This window comes from Delphinus delphis, chromosome 16 (assembly GCF_949987515.2).
Source record: "Delphinus delphis chromosome 16, mDelDel1.2, whole genome shotgun sequence".
Lineage (NCBI taxonomy): Eukaryota > Metazoa > Chordata > Mammalia > Artiodactyla > Delphinidae > Delphinus > Delphinus delphis.
The window spans coordinates 40,965,629-40,981,741 of record NC_082698.1 but is presented as its reverse complement, the minus strand read 5'-3'; the positions used below and the strand labels follow the sequence as shown (position 1 = coordinate 40,981,741).

Genomic DNA, 16,113 nt, shown 5'->3' with positions numbered 1-16,113 from the left:
TTTTTCAAAATTATCAAGTGTTAATTTTTCTTGAAAAATGAATTTTTTGCTTGCTATTCCCACTTACCTTGGTGTATGTCTGGGACATTTCAACATTTTTAAACTCCCTATAAGCTTCAAGTTCATTAACTGAAAAATGTGTGGTAGACTATATATGTATCATTTTTATTATGGTTCTCACACATAATAAGCTTTCAACAAATGTTAACTATCATTATTTTACTGTTATTACTATCAACATTAGTAGTAATATTATCCTAAAGGATTGTTGTGAGAATTTATTTATTTAAGAAAAAACCTATCCTGGTAAACAGCACAGAACAGATGGTAAATAATGTTTCCTTTACTTCCATACCCACTCCTCCACTTTACCTCAATCCTCCACACTTTATTTTCTCTGAGTATCACAGAGTTCAAATAAGTATAATAAAGAAAATAACTTATAATGGTCTCAGAATATAAAATATTAAACACCGTGTTCAAGGAAGAAGCTGAGATTCATATAATTAAAGAAATGTGGAAGGGAAGACACCCGAGGAAACCACTGATTTATTCTTTCACATAAATGATTTTAAATAACATGTAGTAAAGACACTTCACTGATTCAGATTGTTATTCTAAAGAAATAAAGATTCTGCTACATTTTAAACCTGAAAGTATGAAAAGTTAAAATATGATTTTTCATTTTTAAAAGACTTTATTTTACAAATCAATTTTATATTATCATTACCCTTTGTTTTCATTTTGTGAAATAATATATAATTTTATTTTAGGGATTACCTGCAAGTCGTGTGAGATATAGAGTAGATGATGTCCATTTTCCTTATCCTGCCAGTATTTTTGATGTAGAAGAAGATTCTGGATTAGTAATAACTCGAGTTAATCTTAATGAAGAACCTACAACAATTTTTAAGGTCAGTGCAGTGTTTTCTCTTTGGTGTCTGTTTGATGTTTAACTTTTGATTGAGAGTTTGGTTTAACAAATAACCATACATCTTCCCATTTTTCTCCTTTTTAGTATTTTAAAATTACAAAACAATGCATTTTTTACTGCATAGACACTTAGAAAATACAGTTAAGTAAAAGGAAAAAAAAAACACTTGATATTTCACATTTTGGAGATTAAAATTTACCATTTTAATCTCTATCCTTATGATAACATTCCCTGCAAATAAAAGTATACAAATATATATTTTAAAATAGCATGATTGTATGATTGTATTATTCATACTTCTCTTTAAAATTTAAATACTATTAATGCTATTATTTAAATGGTTGTGTGATGTTCTATTGTATAATATACTATTGTGGTGTTTTTTGTCCAATATCCTGTTGTTGGATAATTAGTCATTTCCAATTTTTGTTATAACCACCTTTGCTGTCGTGAAACTCCTTGTGCAGATATTATTTGCCACTTGCTATTTTTTTTCTCAAAGTAAGTACCTAGAGGCAATTGCTGGTTCAAGTTTATGTACTCTTGATATGTTATACTTTTAGAAAATTTGAAATAATACTACCCTTCACTATTATCATAAATAATCCATTTTATTAAATGTTTGACTGTTTCCATTTTCTATAATTACTTAGAAAAAATTTTGTCCCTGGGAATAAAGCCTTTGACCGTACATTGGGGAAATACCGTCATCAGTTAACCTTGTGAATATCAGTGAGCACTCTGTCTCACTTAATTTCATCTCCATTTGAAATACTTGTTCTGTTTGTAAAGTATTAACCCAAAGGCAGATTGTGGCTCTCAGGATGACCCTTGGTTGTGGTTACGTGATCTAGATTGAATTAGTTTAGATTAGTCACCTGCAGCTTCCAAAATTATATACAATCTAGAGAAACACATAGTTTTGAAACTTAACATTTCTTAAAATAAACATTAGAATTCTTCTTGACATAATAGAGGTTATCAAAGAAAATGATCAATTATAAAAGCTATTTTACTAATAATATATAGAGATTACATCTTAAGACTAAAGCTTTTCTTTAGTTTGCATCATTTGAACATTTTCTATTCTACAGTATGAACTTCATTTTATATAATTTAATTGTTTTTAAGAGAGTGTATATCAAAGTGTGTTAAACTATAAAGATTTCCAATTTTATCCTCCAGAGTGAAGTATTTCTGCCCTATAATCTTGCAGACAATTAATTCACTAGAAAAATTAATTTCTTTTTATAAGCAAGCTAATTAGCTTTTCCTATCCATGTGACTGAATTTAATGCTTTTGAAATAGGTGTTGGCAGTTATAAAGTTTCATGTTTTTACTGTAGGCACCAGTGGGATTGTGAAAGAGAAAAGAGTTTATAATTGGAGAGATGTAGTATCATATACCTGTTTTACCGGTAGTTTTTTTTTTTTTATCATAGAGTTATTAACTGAACTTCTTTGAGTTTCCTCACCTGGCAAATGGAAATAATGGTATCTACCTGGTGGGATTGTTATGAATATCCTAGCACAGTCTCTGCTACCTGGTAGGCGATGAGGAAATGATCACTGCTCCCCCTTTTGGAAACAGGCAGTCCAATAATTAAAAACATTCATAGAAAAATGATGCTTTTATTTTCTTCTTTTAAATCATCTTTAACTTGAATATTTTTTTACTTTTTAAGTTGGTGGTTGTTGCTTTTGATGATGGTGAGCCTGTGATGTCCAGCAGTGCCACTGTGAAAATTCTTGTCTTACATCCTGGAGAAATCCCACGCTTCACACAAGAGGAATACAGGTATTGATTCCTATCAGGTTTTGTAACATATGAAGGTTTTTATTTTGTTGTTTTTTTTTTTTCTTTTGGTCTCTCAAAATTGATGTGATATGAATTTTCCAGTGAAGCAGGCTTCTAATTCTAGTTTAAGCTTTTTTAAATTAACATAACATTATATTTATTTTAAAAGTTAATATGGTTAAAATGACAATTTAGTGTAAAATATCAGTTTTAGTAATCCTTTGATGAATAATGGATCCTTTAAAAATACTTAAAGCTAGGTTTGAAAAATACAACATTGTGTTTGGGGGTTTAAATTGCAACTGATTAATGATCTCAATGGTACAAAGTAGACATTTAGTTTCTTGTTACTGCCAGACACATTATGTCATTTAATTTTGAGGTGTATCTGAGATGATATTTCCTATATAATGAGTGACAGAGAGAGAAAGAGAGAGAGTTTATGTTTATGTGTATAATATATATTATAGCTGTAAAGATAGTATATATACCATCTTAGGTTAGGCTGTCATAACAAAATTCAAGGACTAGGTGGTTTAAACAACAGACATTTATTTTCTCACAGCTCTGGAGGCTGGAAGTCCAAGATCAGGCTTTCAGCATGGTCGGGTTCTGGTGAGAGGTCTCTTCCTGACTTGCAGACTGCTGCCTTCTCGCTATAACCTGACACAAAGGAAAGTGAAAGAAAGCAATCTCTCTGGTATCTTTTCTTATAAAGGCATTAATGCCAAGATAAGAGCTCCACTTTTATGACCTCATGTAAACCTAATTACCTCCCAAGGGTCCTATCTCCAAATACCATCCCATTGAGGGTTAGGGCCTCAAAATATGAATTTTAGGGAACACAGTTGAGTCCATAGTGTGTGTGTATATGTTAGAAAGTGAAGAATTTACTGAAAAAATAATGAAACTAAAATCACTATATGTTCATGGTTGCTTCATTATTGGATATAAATGAAAGAATGTTTTATAATGCTCTTCTGCAAATATAGTAGAATTTTCTTTCATGAGTTTTTAATCTCAATTAAGTTAAAACATTATGTACTTTTATTAGTATGTTAGAACCCATTGGAGATAGTTTTCTCACAAATATTTGAAGGAGGCTCACTATATACTGTATTTTACCATTTACTTGTTCTGGACATAGCATTAAAAGGCAGCCAGTCATTACACTCCAGAGGCTCACAGCCATGGGTTGGAAACAAAGAACTATGTGAAAAATATAATACACTATAAAAACACAATAATAGAAGCTCAGAGTACTGAGGAAGCATGTTGGAGACACAGTTACCTGTGTCTGAACATGATCAGCAAAGTTTTAGCTGTTTCTTGAAGGAAAAATAGAGTTGAGCCACTCCACAAAAATGTGGAAGCATGCTCCATGCCAAAGAATCAGAATATACAGAAGTATAAATAAGGGATATGGGAGAATGTATTGAATAACAGAATATTTTACTTCCATCTATCTAAAGAAAATTGGAAGTTAAACAATTATATTAATTGAGGCTCAAGAAAAATGAAGATTTCATATAATAGAACATTTTATCATATTCTACAGTTTGGATTTTATTCTTCTCATAATTTCAAAGAACAACCTAAGAATTTTAAGCTGAAGCAGTGACTAAGATACTGAGGGAAGAACTAGCCGATACATCTGGCAACATCTACCACATTAAACCAAGAAGGTTTCACCTTTCATAAAAAGCTATCTTGACAATATTCAAGGACTAAATTAAATTATGCAATATCATTATAAGAAAATGCTATACAACACATATGTAAACCATTGAGATGTAAAATATATTTAAAACAATAAGAATTCTTGGTCAATCTGTGTTAAAGGTCATTTTCTTCCTTATGTCCATTACCTATTTTCTTTCCTTTTGTGTTGACTTGATAATCTGTGGACTCCAATTCTTTGCTGTGGGACATACAGTTTGCTGGATTTTTCTTTCTTTTTTTTTTTTTTTTTTGGCGGTACGCAGGCCTCTCACTGTTGTGGCCTCTCCCGTGTGTTGCGGAGCACAAGCTCCAGACGTGCAGGCTCAGCAGCCATGGCTCACGGGCCCAGCCGCTCCGCGGCATGTGGGATATTCCCGGACCGGGGCACGAACCTGTGTCCCCTGCATTGGCAGGCGGACTCTCAATCACTGCGCCACCAGGGAAGCCCCAGTTTGTCATTTTAAAAACAGTATCTGTGAAGAATATTTTTGTTCATGTTTGGTATTTTCTTTTTATATGTTCAACCAGTATCTTTGTCAAAATGCCTGCAGTGTTTCAAATTGCTGTAAAAGGCAACACAGTTTCCCTCTGTAAAAGAAAGAGAGAGAAACAAGAAGTAAGAGGAGGAGGAGGAAGAGAAGGAGAAGAAAGAAGGAAGAAAGGGAGGAAGGGAGAAAGGTTGTTAACCTCATACATCCCCTTCCCTCTCTTATTTTTCTTTCAAATTCATTTACTGCCTCAGCTGAATGCATAAAACTTCCAGAGACGCTAAACAATCTTATTAATGCTTGATTTTCAGGATGATGACTTGTGTTGGAATTAAAGAATGGCAGAATATGCCACCCGAAGATATGTCACCTTGGCATAGGTTTATTTTGAGCTGAAAGCACTTAAAAAAACAGTAGATGTTTCACTCCCCGTTAAAGAAACATTCTTTAACGGGGAGTGAAACTCAAGATAATTCTATACAAACAGACCTTGATAAAATAATTTATATCTTCCTTTAGCCTCATCACATAGTTCAGTTACGTTTCCACTATTGCCTCTCTTTGTTCATCCTAATATAAATGTATGTAGGTTTCACCATTTCTTTGAGTCTTCATTTCTTTATGAGGACTCCCATGCCACATGAAACTTATATGAATGTGTATGCTTTCTCTTGTTAATCTGTTTTATGTTAGCTTAATACTTGGGCTCAGCCTAAAAAACCTAAGAAGCTAGAGATAAAATTTTATCTCCGCTATAGAATTGCTCCTGGTGGAAAAACTTCAACTTCACGTGATCAAATTTCAGGGACTCACAAAACGATAATGCAAGATTTCCGATCTTTGTACGGTGTGGGGAGGAGGATGCTTATAGTTTACAAATAGAAAGCAGTAATGCAAGATAGATAGCATTGCAAGTTGAGGTATATTTGGTTTTTACATCTTAGGAATGTCTTCATTCCAATATTGACTTTTGAATTCCTTAGGAAAAAATTAGTTTTCAACAAATAACTAAGTATTAAAGAGAGATCCTAAAGATAAAATACTCATTTGTTTTAGAATTTTGAACCTGACCTCCCTCCCCTTGCCCAGTTATTTTTAGAATGGTCAGTCATGAAATCTTTAAACCTCAGGATAATAAGATTAGTTAGGGTAGATTGGGCTGCTGTAAAAAGAATCCCCTAAAGTTCAGTGATAAAAATACATGTGTTTTTGGCTCATGTGAGAGTCTGAAGTGAGTGTTTTAGGCTGGCAGTAGCTCTTCTTCTTACAGTTTCTCCATGTGGTCATTCAGGCACCCAGGCCAAGTTATGGGCTTCCATCTGTAACATTCTGTTTCAAAATAATACCAGCTATTGCCATCTCAGTCCATAGAAAGGGAGCAGGGGCAGAAATCCACATCTAGGGATTTCCTAAATCAAGGGAGGTAGGAGTTGCAAACTTCACATCAGCTCACATCCCATCTTGAAAATCCATGCAAATGTTTATACATAGCCACAAAAGAGTGGAGAAATACTTCTCCTGGCTAGGCAGCTATGTCCTAGTTCTACTTCTATTATTGAGGAAAAGGGGAAATGGTGTTTGTGGAGAACTAGCACATTTAACATGTAATTTTAGACAAATTATAGACTTTAATTGCAGTAAGTCATTTTAAAATCGCTTAGTTTCTATTAAGAATATATAATGTTGGGTACATGAACCAATGATGTAATAGTATAGAAACATTTTTATTTTTAAATATGTATTGGTGAAATAGATTACATTCTTCTTAAAATTGTAAAAGAATACTTTTTTTAAATTCAAAGCAAATCTCATATGAACATTTTTGGGTGTTTTAAATTATTCTAAATTATTTAAGCTTATCAAGTATTAATATTATATATTCCAAACCAAACCTTACTGGACTTCAAGCTAAAGTTAAATTATAATTTACTATTGTTGCTTTACTATTTGGTTACAATTAACTACTTTCTCCATTTTCCTAAGTGTAATTGTCTTCATCACTAAAGTAAAGCAAAAAGAAAATGAAAAAGAAACCATTATGGCAGAGTGTAAATGAGAGTCATGAGCTGTAGACTAGCTTTGTGGAGATCATCAAAAAAACTTGAGAGATGGCATTTACTATTTGATGAAACTTTTTCCAATGTACTGGTTTTACCTAGACAGGGAAACAAAATTCATTATTCTTTTTATGGAATTAAAAACATTTACATGTTGAACTACTGGTAATAACTTGGTCACTGGAGTAGAACAATTATGTTTTCTAAAATTATAGAAGTAAAAATAGCAATAAGAAATTCATAAACATCATAGTAAACAGTTTAATATTTACTAAAGGAAAAACCTACTAGATTGACAGCTAAATTTTTTGTTTGTTTTTAAGCTATGTTATTTTTTTTTTATTTTTTATTGAAGTATAGTTGATTTTAATTGTGTTAGTTTCAGGTGTACAGCAAAGTGATTCAGTTATATAATATATATATATATGTGTATATATGTAAATGTATATGTATACATTCTTTTTCAGATTCTTTTCCTTTTTGGGTTATTACAAAATATTGAGTATAGTCCCTGTGCTATTCTGTAGATCCTTGTTGGCTATCTATTTTACATATAGTAGTGTGTATATGTTAATCCCAAACTCCTAATTTATCCCTCCCCACCCTTTTCCTCTTTGGTAACCATAAGTTTATTTTCTATGTCTGTGGGTCTGTTTCTGCTCTGTATATAAGTTCATTTGTATCATTTTTTTTAGATTTCACATATAAGTGATACCATAGGATATTTGTCTTTCTCTGTCTGGCTTACTTCACTTAATATGATAATCTCTAGGTCCCTCCATTTTGCTGCAAATGGCATTATTTCATTCTTTTTTTATGGCTGAGAAATATTCCATTGTATATAGGTATACCACATATTCTTTATCCATTCATCTGTTGATGGACACTTAGGTTGCTTCCATGTCTTGGCTATTGTAAATAGTGCTGCTATGAACATTGGGGTGCCTGTATCTTTTTGAATTATGGTTTTCTCTGGATATATGCCTAGGAGTGGGATTGTAGTATCATATGGTAGCTTTATTTTTGATGACATGTACTTAGTAGGTTAGCTGATTAATGTAAAAGTGGAAATATAACAAAAAGTCAAACCCTTCTTTCACATACTTACTTATGCCTCTGTTTCCTATTCTTAATTTAAAAGTTCCTTACTTTCTGCTAGTGGTTCTTTGGAAAAAAAATAAGGAAGATTCTTCAAAATTATTCAAGGATTTTATAGACCACACTATATTATTGAAATAATTTAACTTATCAGAATTAGAAGAGAAATTTCTCACATTATTTTCTTGTTTATAATTTATAATATGGAGATAATTTTTATGTGTCAGAAAAAATTTTGATTTTGTCTTTCCTCAAATCCTGTGAACTGAAGTTGTTTCTGGATGGTCTGACTTCAAATATTTTTTAAGGGTGGGAGGAATCTAAAAATGAGAATGCAATTTGCCCCATACCGATATATGTTTACTTTTATAATGGCCAGATTTACAGTTATTCTTAAGTATGCACTAGCTTCTCTTTGGTCCCTCAAGCAGTTGTAATACTTAAAACAGACTCATTCTGTTAATTTCATGACCTCTTCAAACCAATCTTTCTTTGAGTCATTGAATTAGGTTAAATGGCGGATCAAGACATCATCTATTTGTCATTAGATGAACATCTACTTTTTCCAGAAAACACTGAGTTCTTAAAACTTTTGAAAAGTATGTAACTGTTCAGACTGTATATTTATTTTTATAATTGTAACTAAGCAATCATGTTGTGTGGAAGCATGCATACAATCAGAATTTTCAAAAGTGTAACAGATTTCCATTTTCCTGCATCATTCTTGTTTTATTTGATTCTTTCAGTTTCTCTTTTTGACAAAGATAGACATATCAATAATTTAAGTGTCTTAGAGTCTGCATGCCCCAAATCATCCCTCTTTATTCTCCCTCTCCTCCCTTTCCTTGAAATAATTTCTTAAAGAATTAATGGCATTTCTTTATCTTTGGTTGTCAAAGCAACACTTCCTTCTTAAAAATCATCTCCAGCTGGCTTCACTTCTTTTTTTTTTGCGATGAATAAGTCCAAGTATTAGACCCTACCTTACAGAAATAATCATAAATTTTGAGTTATTACCATTCAGGCAATTAAGAAGTTTCTCTCTATCCATATTCAATCTTATATCTTAATTTAAACCATTTTTCACAATTTGATTTTCATTGGAAGTAGAGAAAAATAGGTAATCTTACTCATAAAATTCTGTTCTCAAAGTCATACCATGTAATGGATGAAACAGACCATAAAGACCATTTATTCAGCCTAATAACTTAATACGTGATTTCTCCAATGTCCTTGCCACAAAGTTGACTACGCTCTTTTAAAAACCTTACAGTTGTGAGAAACTCACCCCTTCAATCTTTGGATAGCTGTGAATATTGGGAAATCATTCCTCATGCTTAGGTTATTATTGGTACATTTACTCTTCTAAATTATTTTATATGCATTTTTCTCTGAGCCTTCATCAATTTTAGCATTTACTCATTTCAAGTAGTGTAAATGTAGGGGAGGAAAAATAACTTTTCTTGTACCCTTCAGATTTATTAACTGAGATCCCTGTCATAAAAGATTAATAAGAGAAAGACAAACAAGTTCATTAACATGTATCTCTCATGTATACATGAGAGATACACAGGGTGATGAGTAACACAAATAGGTGGCTTCAGAATACAGGATTAAATACCATCTTAATGGGAAATGGGGAGGAAGGATGTAGGCCTCTTGGAAGAGAGTAAATAATAATTTTAAGAAAGATGAATTGGTCCCTGGAATAGATGGAAAGTATGATAGTTTGGGAGAAAGTTTGCCTGGTTGTGCTATCCACTTCTAGTCTCCTCTCCTGTGAAAAGAGTCAGTCTTTACTGGTCGATGAAACTCCTGGAAAGAGAATCCATGATGACTAAGTTCCTTTTGGAGGATTTGTCTTTAGGTAGATAAGGGAACTCAGAGAAAGCCTCTCCCTGCATTTGCTGTTTTCTAAGTACCTACTGCTCAAAATAATCCATATACCAAAGCAGCTTATTTTGGGGGTGGGGTGACATATTTTGCTACCCTTTAATTGAAACTGAGCTAAACTTCTTACTTAAGACAGGTGTGACAAATAATACTCTCCTATTAATAATGAGCAGGTATCTTGATAAGGGTTGTGCTTATTGGGAAAGAGAAATCTGCATACCTGGTAATATCTGCCATTAATATGGAACAGATAAAGTGATAGTAGCCATGAAGTTGCCGAATTGAAAGAATATTAATTCCAGTTTCTCATACTGGTTTAATACATCCATATGGCAAACTCTTCTACATTGTTATAACATTTAATAATGGTTAACTATCACAATCAAGGCTTTCTTTTTTGTCTCCACATAAATTAATACATATTAAGTCTATTCAATTTATTCATCTTCATTTTAATATATCAATATATATTAATACTTATTTTAATATATATTGCAGTTCTATATTAATATCTTTTAAAGTTTTTCATCTTTATTTTCTTAGAAATTTTTTTCTAAATGTTGAATATTTTGTATTTAATTTATATCTTTCAAAATACTAATACTCCTTTTGAATTTAATCCCCTAAGGTACTGTATTAGTTCATGTTCATCCTCTGATAATTAGACATCAAGATGAGATTTAACAAGCAAGTATTTTATTAGGGGAAATACCTATGGGAGAGAAATGAGGAGAAAGCAGGGTAAGGCTAGGAGAACTTTAAAGCACATGCATTCTGACCCCAAGTGAAGAACAGGGAGAGAAGCTCATATGTAAACATCCTAGCCTACTGTGTCATTTGAGTGACTAATGTGTCATTTCAGTAAGTTTCTGCATGATGATTGGGGAGTCAAACCATAGTCCGATGTCAGAGATATATCCTGTGTTTCCCAGGAAGGGACCTACCTTAGCATCTCCACTTTTCTTAATCACTATCTGAAAGCAGTCCCTAGGAACATGACCTTCATATAAACACAGAAATATACTTCAGAGCACAGCAGCTGGAACCTTGGTCAAGCATACTTCCTATAGTTGGAGATCTGAGAGGCACACTCTCATTGCTGCCTCATGTCTTCATATCGAATAAGAGGTTTTCAGTCAATTATCTACTTCAATCTTCTGGAAGATAGTTACACTCTCATAGTCAGAAAATACATTTTATATATCTTTCATTTAATCCAGACAGAAATATCAAAATCCCAGTAGTAGTTCAAACACATAATATTACTTGAGAATAGATTGACTCCTGTAGGTCAAGTGAGTTATCATTCAGAAGAAGCATGACATTTGGCCTTCATCTCAAGGTGATGGACTAAGACTTAAACACACTGGGATTCACTAGTCATGAGTTTTAGAGGTAAATACCATGGAAAGGTCAATGTGTCTGGAACAGACCATAGAGTCTAAATGTGAATATTGATTTTGAGTGGGAAATGCAGTATCTTATACAATTTATCAAAAATTTTACCAAAGATAATTATTTACAAATTTTCTAAACAGATATGTTACCAATATAGGATACCTTGGTATTTATTTAAAATGGAAGTGTATCAACATTGATTATTAAACTTTGCATGATTTAATGCTACATTTATATTAATTTTTAAGGATTCATGTATTTTAATATGTAATTCCCATAAACATAGAAACTCAAAATTTATATTTGTATATATAGAAAAGAGAAGGGGCAAATATTCGTAAGGTATTTTTATTAACCTCTGGAACAAGTTGTTATTTTTCTCTTAGATATCGTAAGTCATTTTCAATTTCTAGTATTACTCAAATTTAATATATCAAATCCAAAATAAGAATAACATACATATACATATTTTGACTTTTTAAAAAATTCAAATATACTTGAATGAAGAAAATAATCTTGTCAGTTTTCCTGTTAAAGTAAAAATTTGATACTTTGCTGACTAATGTGCATTAATCTTGTAACAAATGACAATGCAAAAATTTTGTACACTTTATATTCAAAATAAATTTCTCAAATGGTTTTATACTGAAGAATAAAAATAGAGTAGACTTTATCAAGAACTCTAAAAGATAAACGGTCTACTTCCTGATATACAAAAACAGAGAAAAAGCATAATTTAAAATCCAGAAATCCATTTTTATATACTATGAAAAATGGAAACAATGTTATCACAATGGCCAAGGAAATGATGAGTGAGCAGTTCTAGTTAACATTTCATTATTCAAGAGAATTAAAATTACCTAATGTTGAGGAACATTGCCATTATTCTTATATAAACCATACAAGTTTGGATTCAGGAATTTTGAGAAAAGATTTTTAATCAATAAGTACAGTAGTTTAGGAGGAATTATTGGTCTTACTTTCGAAGAATGAAAAAGAAAAAGAAAGCTATGTGAAAACTAGAAGTATAAAATAAACCTACATGCAGAGAGCATCACTTGATTGCTAAAGTTGTTTTCTATTTTAATTTAGATTTATTGTTCAGTGTAAGATCTGACTTTACTTGAAGATAACCTTCCCTGTCTTTTTTTGGCACTACTAAAATATTACCTCAAAGATAATAGATTTTGCCTCTTTCACTATTGAAAGAGTGACTCTGACAATCCTTCATTTCAGCTTTCATAGGCTTTCTCTGAATCCACATGGAATTTAATTTCTCCTTCACGTGTTCAAGGTTATGTATAGTTTTTGACATTTGCTCACAGAGCAGAGTGAAGCAAGTCTTCCAACAACAAAGGACTCAAGTTCTAACAGTTCATTTTAAATCCACTGTTTAGAATTTAAAACAAATTTTTCCATACAAAGAGTTATTATAGATTCTGTTCTTTCATTGCATTCTCTCTATGAGAAATTTTGGTTCAAGTACAACATATAGTACATTATTTTTATTTTGTTAATAGTTAATGTAAACTTTTTTTTTTGAGGAAAAATAACTTAATAGTTATCCTAAGGTTTAAATCCTTGCTGCACCTTTTATCAGCTGTTGCTTGAATTTGGGCAAGTTACCTAAGCTCTCTGAGGCCAACTTCTCTAGGGATCTGTTACTTACTTTATATACTTTATATACAAGAGAAAGGTATATACTTTATATACAAGAGAAAGGTAAAGTAAAGTGCTAGGTACAGAAAACATGCTTAAGAAAGTAGTTGTGATATTCTTATTTAATAGGCTTATGCCAGGTGTTGGTCATGCAAAGATTTTTTTTAAATGTAGTTTTTGTTTTCAAGGAGTTTATACAGAGGAAGGAAAGAAGCAATCCTAATTGCCTGACTTCTGGCTGCCCCCATGTGATGAGATGAAAAGCCTCTGTTTCTGTGTTTGGAAGAATAGCACACATTTACCATATTTTCAAAACAAGAGAAGTGGGAATAAATAATTGCCTAAAAGTAAATAAAGATATGAGGAAGAGAAAGTAGATACTAAGCAAAACAAAATGTCACAAGTTAATTTCTCTACCCTCATTGGTTAAGAGATCTTCAGCAGTTTTTGATTTTAAAATATTCTAGGGAAATATCACTCTAGTTGCAAGGTGGGGAATGAATTTCTATGAAATTTGAATGTTAGTTTAAATAATAATGCCTTGAATATATATGTGAAGGTTAAAGCTATATGGTTCTAATGACCAAATGTGGATTGTTATTCTTTATATCATCTTCTAATCATCTTCATAAACAAAATAGCTCCTTCAATGATAGTCATGTAGAGGGATATTCTCACACTTAAGAGTCAAGTTCCTGATGTCCAGGATGAACAGGGCCCCTTACAGAATTGTTTGTGAAGCGTATTTCTATCTCACTGATGCTATATTTTACTTGTCTTTTTACCAGAGTTCTCAGAATGTTCTGTGAGCAGTGAATTTCAGTTCAGGGTAGGATGAAAAAGATGAAGCAGGAAAATTAAAGTTATTTTTCCTTAAATTTTACTAATTCATCCAGCATCTTTGTACACTAATTTATTTAACAATTTAAAAAAATATAGGCACAGGGCTTCCCTGGTGGCGCAGTGGTTAAGAATCTGCCTGCCAGTGCAGGGGACACGGGTTTGAGCCCTGGTCCAGGACGATCCCACATGCCGCAGAGCAACTAAGCCCATGAGTCACAGCTACTGAGCCTTCGTGCTGCAACTACTGAGCCCGTGTGCTGCAACTACTGAGCCCGTGTGCCTAGAGCCCGTGCTCTGCAACAAGAGAAGCCACTGCAAAGAGAAACCTGCACACCGCAATGAAGAGTAGCCCCCGCTCGCCGCAACAAAGACCCAACACAGCCAAAAAAATAAATTAATTAATTAAAAAATATATATATAGGCACAGTGCTATGTAGAGTATAAAATAGAGCCGTTAATAGGGAACACATGGTCTCTCTAAAGTGTTTAATTCATAAGAGAAGAGAAACATTGAAAATGTTTACAAATGAGATAAAATGGCTGCTATATTCAAGTGGCATTAGTTTCTTTCCTCATCCTGTCAGTGAATATTTATTGAATACATAACTGCACTAGAAATAATAACATTGAACAAAATACACATGGTTCCTACCCTCAGAGATCTTATAATATACGTAGTAGATAGAAATTAATCAAATGATCATAAGAAACAGATTATAATTACAAACTTATGTGATATCGAAGAAAGGAAAAGAAAAGAACAGAAAAAAAAGTGCTTTATGAGCACTTATAACAAAGCACACAACAGCAGCAGTGGGGGATATTAAAGCAAATTTGAAAAAAACAGGAGTTGAGATGTCAATAAGTAGTAATTATAGACTTGTAGGTGAAGGAATGTCGTGGACTCAGGAATTGGAAGGAAATGGATTGCATACAAATCCTAAATTGGAAAGGAGAAGACACATTCCAAGATTTAAAGAAAGGTTGAGGAAGAGAGAATGAACGTAAACTACTGTAAGATGAGGCAGAAATTTGGGGCATATTAGAGATTTGAGTTTTATTCTTTGAGCACTGGGAAGCCATTGAAATATGGTAAGCATGTAGTGGGCTAAGAAAGCTCAGATCGATAGTGATGTAAGTACATGTGAACTTTAAAAAGATGACTGACCACTCTATGGAAGTCAGACAGGAAAGTAGTCAAAATGGATGAACATGAACTGGTCAGAAAAAACTATAGTACTTTAAGCAAAGAACAATGACAGCTGGCCTAGAGTAGGAAGTTGGCGAAGGAAAATGGATGAGACCTAAAAGAAAATCTCCTAGACAAAGCAATATTAAAGTGGAAACCTAAAGAAGTGCCCTAAAGAACTTGTCAGGGGAAGATTGTGCTAGGAAGAGAGAGCAGCATATATAACGACCCAGAGAGAGGAGAATTGTAAAATGTTCTAAGAATTCAAAGCCTAGTATCGACCACAGAAATCTCTGGGAGGGAGTAGTTGGTGATGAGAAGGGAGACATAAGTAGAGTCAGATTTTGAGGGTATTTATGAGCCATATTAAAGGCATTGTTCATTTTCAAGGAGAAATTTGAGGACACTGAAGGAATTATCTCTAATTTTAATCCATCACACCATGCCAGTATTCTCCTATCTTCCTCAGCAAAAAGTGGAAGAACAGTTAGATTAGAAGAAAAAAATATTTTATGCAAATATTTAATGAGGTAAATGCCACATTTTGAATGATGATATAAAAACAGTAGCATTTTTAAAAATATTCAAAATGTCACACATTATTTCTAATTTTATAAAATTTACATCTCAAACTAAAAAATTATTCCAGGATTAAGGGGTTTTACATGAATATTTTATTTCTTTATTTTCATTTCTCAGTGTATCAAGTAGGTATCATAGAAAAAAAGAGGGAAAAATCAAATTGCCAATCAGACATAGTAAGCATAATGAATCTGTTTCTGGTAAATGGACATTTAAAATCTTTATCTAATGGATTCTAAATAATAAATTACCATATTTAAAGGGAAATGTTGATAAACATTTGTTTATTAAACAACCTCTTGTTTGTTAAAACAACCTCTCAGGCTTTTCAAAGTTTAATAACTAGGGATGCTGTATGGATAAAAGAACTGGGTAGGGGATATCTAGCTACAAATTTTTTTCCAGTTTTTTTTTTTTTTTTTTGCTGTATGCGGGCCTCTCACTGTTGTGGC

At 32.4% G+C, this 16,113-nt stretch overlaps 1 protein-coding gene across 17 annotated transcripts in view; it reads left to right on the top strand.

Annotated features, from left to right (window-relative positions):
* Positions 1–16,113, top strand: part of PCDH15 (protocadherin related 15) — a 724,552-nt gene that overhangs the window by 592,152 nt on the left and 116,287 nt on the right. For all 17 annotated transcript variants that reach the window (XM_060034587.1, XM_060034586.1, XM_060034585.1 and 14 more), the window contains 2 exons: positions 774–914; positions 2,620–2,732. In XM_060034587.1, coding sequence (XP_059890570.1) covers positions 774–914; positions 2,620–2,732 — 254 coding nt within the window. The remainder of the gene's footprint in view (positions 1–773; positions 915–2,619; positions 2,733–16,113) is intronic.